Source organism: Anneissia japonica, unplaced genomic scaffold (genome assembly GCF_011630105.1).
Source record: "Anneissia japonica isolate Jap-2015-1 unplaced genomic scaffold, ASM1163010v1 scaffold7345_len93687_cov157, whole genome shotgun sequence".
NCBI lineage: Eukaryota > Metazoa > Echinodermata > Crinoidea > Comatulida > Comatulidae > Anneissia > Anneissia japonica.
The window spans coordinates 63,819-71,051 of record NW_022740285.1 but is presented as its reverse complement, the minus strand read 5'-3'; the positions used below and the strand labels follow the sequence as shown (position 1 = coordinate 71,051).

The window sequence follows — 7,233 nt, the reverse complement described above, 5'->3', positions numbered from 1 at the left end:
TTATTATTATTATTATTATTATTATTATCATTATCATTATCATTATCATTATCATTATCATTATCATTATCATTATCATTATCATTATTATTATTAATATTATTATTATTATTATTATTATTATTATTATTTTCTTCTTTTGGAAATTTTGAGGAGGCTAATGTTTAGTGAAAAACCGGACAGGAGTGTGTTTTTTCTTTTTTATTATTTCATTTTTATTATTTCATATGGTTCAAACTTCATTTTTGATCACCATCACCTTATCAGGTTAAATATACCGGTAAACAATACAACCAAAAGGATTGAAGATATTTTGTATTTTTTACCAAAAAAAAAACTTCCACTTAGTATTTAAATTAAAAGAGAGTAAATATGTCATTAATTAAATTTCAACATCGAAATAATTTTCAGTTATAACTTTCTCTTTTTAGCATAGGCCTATCTCTGGTATCAAACCGTATTCATATCATTACAAAATAATGCAGTGTATCTTCTTATTGAGTTGACCACTTTTTTTTTTAAAGAAGTGAAAATACGACAGATTTGTCGGCATATATTACTTCAATGAATATATGACGAAGAATCAAAAGTCACAATGAACTTAGGATAATCAACAATGTAACAAACAAATGAAATATATATAATAAACATTTTATTGGTTAATGTAATTTTTTTACGGTGTTTAAGGCTGTAGGTAGCGACGTCCCTGCTCTATCGCTCGGCCACTGAACTCACCCCTCGGATGCTCTGGGGCGGATGCAGGATTTGGCAGTAGGGGGTGCGTGCAGAAATTTAAAGTGCCTCTGCCACTTATTCTGACAATTTCTATCAATTACAGCGTGTTCGTATTTATAAATATATTATAAACACAAGTGTTGGTCATATATTACGAATAAAATAGTCCGTATTACTTGTTATTATAATTCACTTTTTGAGAAAAGCTACTTATTCAGCGCACACTCACGCATCTGGCTTTGTATATTTAAGAAGTTTTTACGCTTACGCAGATATATTTAGGCCTAATACAAATTCGTAAAATATTATAATGAGCCATTATCCTTATTATATATTTTTCGGTACAATTTCTTCCTTCTCCCTGTATCCTTTATTATATAAAAACATTTTTAACACTAACAGTATATTTGCTTTATCATTATGCCTCCGAACCCGACCAATACATATACTATATGATACTATATGATCATTTGTTTCACATTTAAAATGTTTTTTTATATAGGCTACAACCAATAAATAGTTTTGTTTAAGACGTAAACATAGTATTCTTATTTTTTAAATATTTTATAATATAAATATAAAAATACATTTTAAATTATATATAATATACATTAGCTAAGTAAAACAATAACTTAAACGTAGACATAATATTTACTACAATAATAAGATTAGCATTTTCAATCTTATAACTAATTTTATACAGCCGGAGTTATGTATTGACTTAGGCTACTATGGCTAACGACAGGTAGGCCTACGCTTTTACCATAAAGCCTGTTTCTATGAATGGAATGACCTGTACGAAGCATGAGCTCCTGTAGACCAAACCAGTTGTGGCGCTAGAATTTACCAGACCGGGGGTTTGAGGTCCCGAGGGGGCGATGCCCCGACGAGGGGGCGGATTTTCCCCACGAGAGCAAGGTGGGCGTGTCTGAACGTCGCTTAAAATGTTTCTAAAGATTTAGGGGGTTTCAAAGGCTTATTTAATCGATTTTAGCGTCTACTAATATGTAGAAAATACATAGGCCTATATTTCTTTCTCCCCGACGAATTGTGGTTTTCCTCCCCGGGGGGTGCCCGGAAATTGCACTTTCATGTACCTTAAAAATCTTACCAATAATTCATAATAACAATATAATACAACAATTAATTTTCTTAATACAATTTAGTGGGGGTGCGATCGCACTCTCTGCAGCCCCCTAGGCTTGGGCATCTATAAGGAAGTCTATGCATCATTAGTTTTTTTTTATCATTTTGTATAAAGCGATATGAAACCACTGGATGGGTTGTTAGATTTTCAAAACGTGTGTGATTGGTTAGGAATAATAATTTTCATGCAACTAGGACAAAAGCAGCAATCTTTAATTCTATTGCTAACTATTGTTATGAAAATGTACGATAAACATTCATTTGGAATGCAGAAAAGTGTTCTTAACTGGAGAAGGACTATATTTTGTATAAGTTGGCACGTGTTGAAAAGAATCTTGTAAATCGATAGGCATTCATTTTTCCCATTTCGTAGTCCCGGTTTTAGTCCTATTTTAAACTGTTTTATTGTTTTCTCATTTTTTTTATAAATTTTATTTTCCCAATGAGCCTGTCATTCTCTCCAAGCACTATAACAATCTAACCTAATAACCTAACAAACTAATGATATATAAGTGATATTAGTCATGAAATCAAATTAATTTCTCTAAATTACGGAAGTTTGTTGCTAAAAGGCTCAACGATTGTTAAATCCTGAGTAAATAAATGCTCATACCGTGGTTTGTTTTTTTTTTTTGAATCATTTATTTATTAGAAGATTTCAGGAAAAACAGAAATACAACAAAAGCCCTCTTAGGATAATCAAAGGTGAAGAATACGCGAGGGATCTCTAAGGCAAACATAAGAAAAAAAAAACAGGATTAGAACATCAAAATCAATGAAAATACCAAAATAGTAGATTCTGTAAAAAGTATTTAAAAAAAATCAAAAATACATTGAATAAAATATATTTAGGTTTCAGAATATTAGAAAAGATAGACAGTAATTATAGGCGAATATTCAATAAAGTTTACATTTCATTCAAATATTAATTTAAACAACTACAAAATATTATAAAAAGCAATTAAAAATTCCCTTCGATCAAAAACATTCATTCAATAAAAAATTCAACAAGACTACAATTTATGAGCAATTCGTTACACACACACAAAAAAAAGAAAAATCTTTCATTCAATAAATTACATCAACATTAATTAAATTCGATTAATTATTTACATATCATTCAATTATAAAATGAACTACAAATATATAATTAATTAGCCATTTCTAAAAATATTTACGAACCATTCAATAATCAATTACAAAAATATACTGTACAAATCAATTACCGTATTCTACCTAACTACAAAAATAACATTTAATAGCAATTCATTCCAATTATAAATACAATCAATATTTTTTTAATAATTTATTATACTTTTTAAACAAATAATAAATACAAAAAAAATCCCCTAGAATAATTCCATATTAGGCCTACAATAGAATAATTTAAGAAAAAGGACAATTCATTCATTCAATTAAATTACAAATAACATAATTACAAATAACATAATAAAGATAAGTAATTTAACAACTAACTCAGTGAGAACAAAGCAGTGTTGCTGACGTCAGGAGGAAATGAATTAAAAATTATACTGAAATGATTAAAAAGTGTTCGTTCTCTTAAAAGTTTCAACAAATTTAAGATCATTTAAATATCTGGAGTTCATACTGATGTAATCAGAGAGATCAGGATTAAGAGAACCAGGACATTTGATATAAAACATGGTTCATGGATGGAATATTTAGTTGCTATTTTTTAGTAGTGCAAATTGAGATTTAGAATACGAAATTATATTATTTTTATCGATCTATATGAAGGCCCACTAAGCCTCTATTGATTATTTCGTTTTCTATGATTTTGATTACAGGCATTGTATTCTCTCTCAATCTCAAGTCCAGAATCTTTATTAGGCATTCCTTCATACTATTCAAATGCGCAGACGCTTTCTTCACATCGTCTTCTGATAAAGCTACCCTAGCCTGCATATAGAACACAAAGACGACTGGATGCAGATGAAACGTAGGACCGAATACAATTGCAAGTTTTTGCAACTTTTTATCAGCAGCCCATGAACTTAGGGACAGGTGCAATGTATTCTTTATTTCTATATTTATATGCCTATTCATGGTTTCTTGGTTGATAAATGGCATTTGAGGTCCAATGGTTTTTAGTATTTTGTTTAGAGTTTCATGATCACCAGTCAGATAATAGTATTTAGCCAGCAGAATTATTCCACCCTGTGTGCGATCACTCCATTTGTCAGGAAATACCATTTCAGCTCCTAATTCATAGTACTGAATCGGTTTATCCTTGTAACGGTGTAGATCACTCCCAGCCACAGCGCCATATTTGTTTCGCAAGTATATCAATAAATATGTATAAACATCACCTAGATATCTAAGCAAGTGCTGTTGGAACATCAGTTTATATCCATCCGGCACTAGATCATCTAACATATGTATTATCGGCATTATAACTGACTCTGGAAGATCTAAGATCTTGGAAGTTTCAGCCTTAAATTCAATAAGGATGTGGAGTTCCCTGATTAAACTGGGAAACTCGAGTGAAAGCCATTTCACAATGTTCAGATATTGAAATTTATCGTGAATGTAGTCACCGGGTGATAGCTTGCGAATTACATTTTCAAGCTCTTCCTTGGCCCTGGGGTGACTCAATAGATTGGTCTCCAGTTGTTGATGGCTATCACCCTCGCCGACTTTAGCGATCCCTAGTTTATCACACATAGAGTTGAATATTTCCCTCTCGTAAGGACTATTACCAATACATGACATCACCATTTTCCAAAGACTTGGACCATTAACTCTTTTTAGCTTTTCTTGCACTTCTTCACATACTTTCTTTGGTAAATGACCAATCAAATTTTGACTGGGGATAAAATAATGCGGGAGGTTTTCTTTCTGATAGCATTCTATCAGCCAGCTAAGTAATTTTCTAATCAAATCCATGATGTTGTAATCTTCATGTGGAATAGATTCATAAAGCCACAGGCAAGCGGTCTTAAGAAAATAGGAACAAAATGGAGTTGGTTCGTCAGACTCCTCTTCACTGCTAATGTACATTCCTTTGAGTGCCTTCAACGTAAACAGACATGTTGGTAGTGATCCATTCATATCCTGAAGGAGTTCTTTCTCTGCTACGGAAAATGACCATCTCCATTCGATATCTCTTGAAACACTACTTGGGTGTCCAACAGGAACAACCAAACAACCAGCATTTCGAATCTTTTCTAAAGTTTTATTTGGCCATTTATTTAGCCGTTCTCTAGTAAAAAAAAACTGTCGGACACAGAAGGCCATAAGTTGGATTTTAAGCAAAGGACTGCATCCATGGTATGCGCAGCTGACGACCGTAGATTTTGGAAAGTAAATGCGGGGCCGTGAATTTGGATATCACTCTGGTTATCTGACATAGGCTTATGGACCTTTAGAAAATCAACAGTATTCAGATACTTATCTTTATCAATTGCAGTTTTGACTGTGTCATGTAAACAGTCTATATCTACGGCTTTAAGTCTCAAATACGCTGGTTCCCTTACAAACGTTTGTTCTGCTATTACATACCCCCACTTAAACTTCTCTTTTTCTTCCGGAGGCTCGAACTCAACAATTGGAAATACTTTATGACTCTCCATCTGGTCCTGATCATTGCAAGACGATTTATTTATTCCCTCATAAAAACTTCCTGTTAAATGGACACACTCGAAATGATTAATTCTTCTGGATAAACTGTACAACATTTCTTGCTCTATTCTAACATAAGATATCTGAACCAACCTGTCAACAGTTTTCAACGAAATGGTCGTATTGGCAAGTTTCTCCATCGCCCGTGATACTTCCGTATTGGTACTGCTTGCCATGATTATTGGTTTGAAAAGGCGTACCGTTCTGTGTTGATCTACTCAAGAATATTACACACAAGCTGGATTTGTTAGTGATCTATCTGAAATAATTTAAACGTAAACGTCACTTTATATTCTATACAATTAGGTTATATCAAGGAGGTATTATATCTCCTTGGTTATATCTTCCCGAAATTATTAGTAACTAGAATATACATTAGAGTCAATTTTAATGGTAGGTACATTACATTTCTGAAAACTAGGCCTACCATGTAGCATCATTGATATATCCCTAGCTGTATTATATTTGTCAGTATACTCTGATAAATATACATACCTAGCATACTAATCATCACTATTAACTTACCTTAGGTGAGATATCTAGCGAGGTTATGGTTTTTAGTTGTGAATTCGGTAAAAGCCATGTTCACATTCGGTCTAACGTTTTCAGTTTTCGACTGATCACTGTATACTCTGCACTGTTCAAAGGTTACGATGTACAGTAGTACTATAATAAAATCAGATAAACGATTAGAAACTTCCAAATAATGTCAATCCAATCTGTATGCTGTGTACATGGTTGAAACATGGAGGAAATGAATAAAGTAATAGCAGGCCTGGGTCATAGGTTAATGACCGATTGTGTTCAAACCATTCAGTTACCATTCGTTTACAAGCTACCGTACAAACCGACTATATTCACGAGAACTTCAGACAAAGTATCCAACAAAGGTTCACTAGAGTGATTACAAGAGGTTAATTTCAATAATTGATTTAAAAGTTTTAATATTTTTCTGGAATTAGTATACATTATATATATCATATATGTATATATATATGTATATATATGTATATATATATATATATATATATATATATTATACACTACATGATAACGTCAGAAAGGATAGAAATTTTCAACTGTTTTAATCGAGAAGCATATATCAGTATAACAATATGACGTATTCCATATCAAATAAAGTTCACAAATGAGTCTGTACTTAAGTATTTTTTGTTGATTAATTGTATTTAAAGTTTATTATAATGGTAGATTAGGCATTATAAGCCAGGATCGCAACACTATAGCCTACGCTGTATGGTCTACAGCGTGATGTATATCGCAAGCCCCACCTGTCTTAAGCCTATAAAAGTTATATTATTTACGGTTGTATGTAACCCTACAAAAAATTTACATTATTTACGTTTGGTATTATATTATTTACGTTTATACGTATTTTAGGTACGTTTATGATTACATTATATACGTTTATTATTATATTATATACCGTATGGTTTAATATTATATTATATGATATACGTTTATAATAATATAATAAGCTTAAATGATATAATAATAACGTAATTATATAATACTAAACGTAAACCGTGTTTCTCTCGTTTTGCAGTCAAAAGATTGTTTCCTTGATATTAGTTTTTCCTTGATTGTGTTGTTCCAATGGAGGGGTTTTACTGTATTATCCAAAAATACCCTCAAATTAAATATTATTGTAAACGATAGATCATTCGCCTTTAACATGATATGGGTATATTA

At 31.6% G+C, this 7,233-nt stretch overlaps 1 protein-coding gene across 1 annotated transcript; it reads right to left on the bottom strand.

Moving 5' to 3' along the window:
- Positions 1 to 3,266: 3,266 nt before the first annotated feature.
- On the bottom strand, positions 3,267 to 6,250 carry LOC117118228. Its single transcript, XM_033262747.1, has 2 exons — positions 6,049 to 6,250; positions 3,267 to 5,782 (listed from the first exon to the last, which is right to left on the bottom strand). The coding sequence occupies exon 2, from the start codon at positions 5,137 to 5,139 to the stop codon at positions 3,622 to 3,624; it is 1,518 nt and encodes a 505-aa protein (XP_033118638.1). The 5' UTR covers positions 5,140 to 5,782; positions 6,049 to 6,250; the 3' UTR covers positions 3,267 to 3,621.
- Between the last annotated feature and the right edge of the window lie 983 nt (positions 6,251 to 7,233).

Coding starts and splice junctions, on each gene's coding strand:
- LOC117118228 (XM_033262747.1), bottom strand. CDS start 5,139: ATGGCCTTCTGTGTCCGACAGTTTTTTTTTACTAGAGAACGGCTAAAT.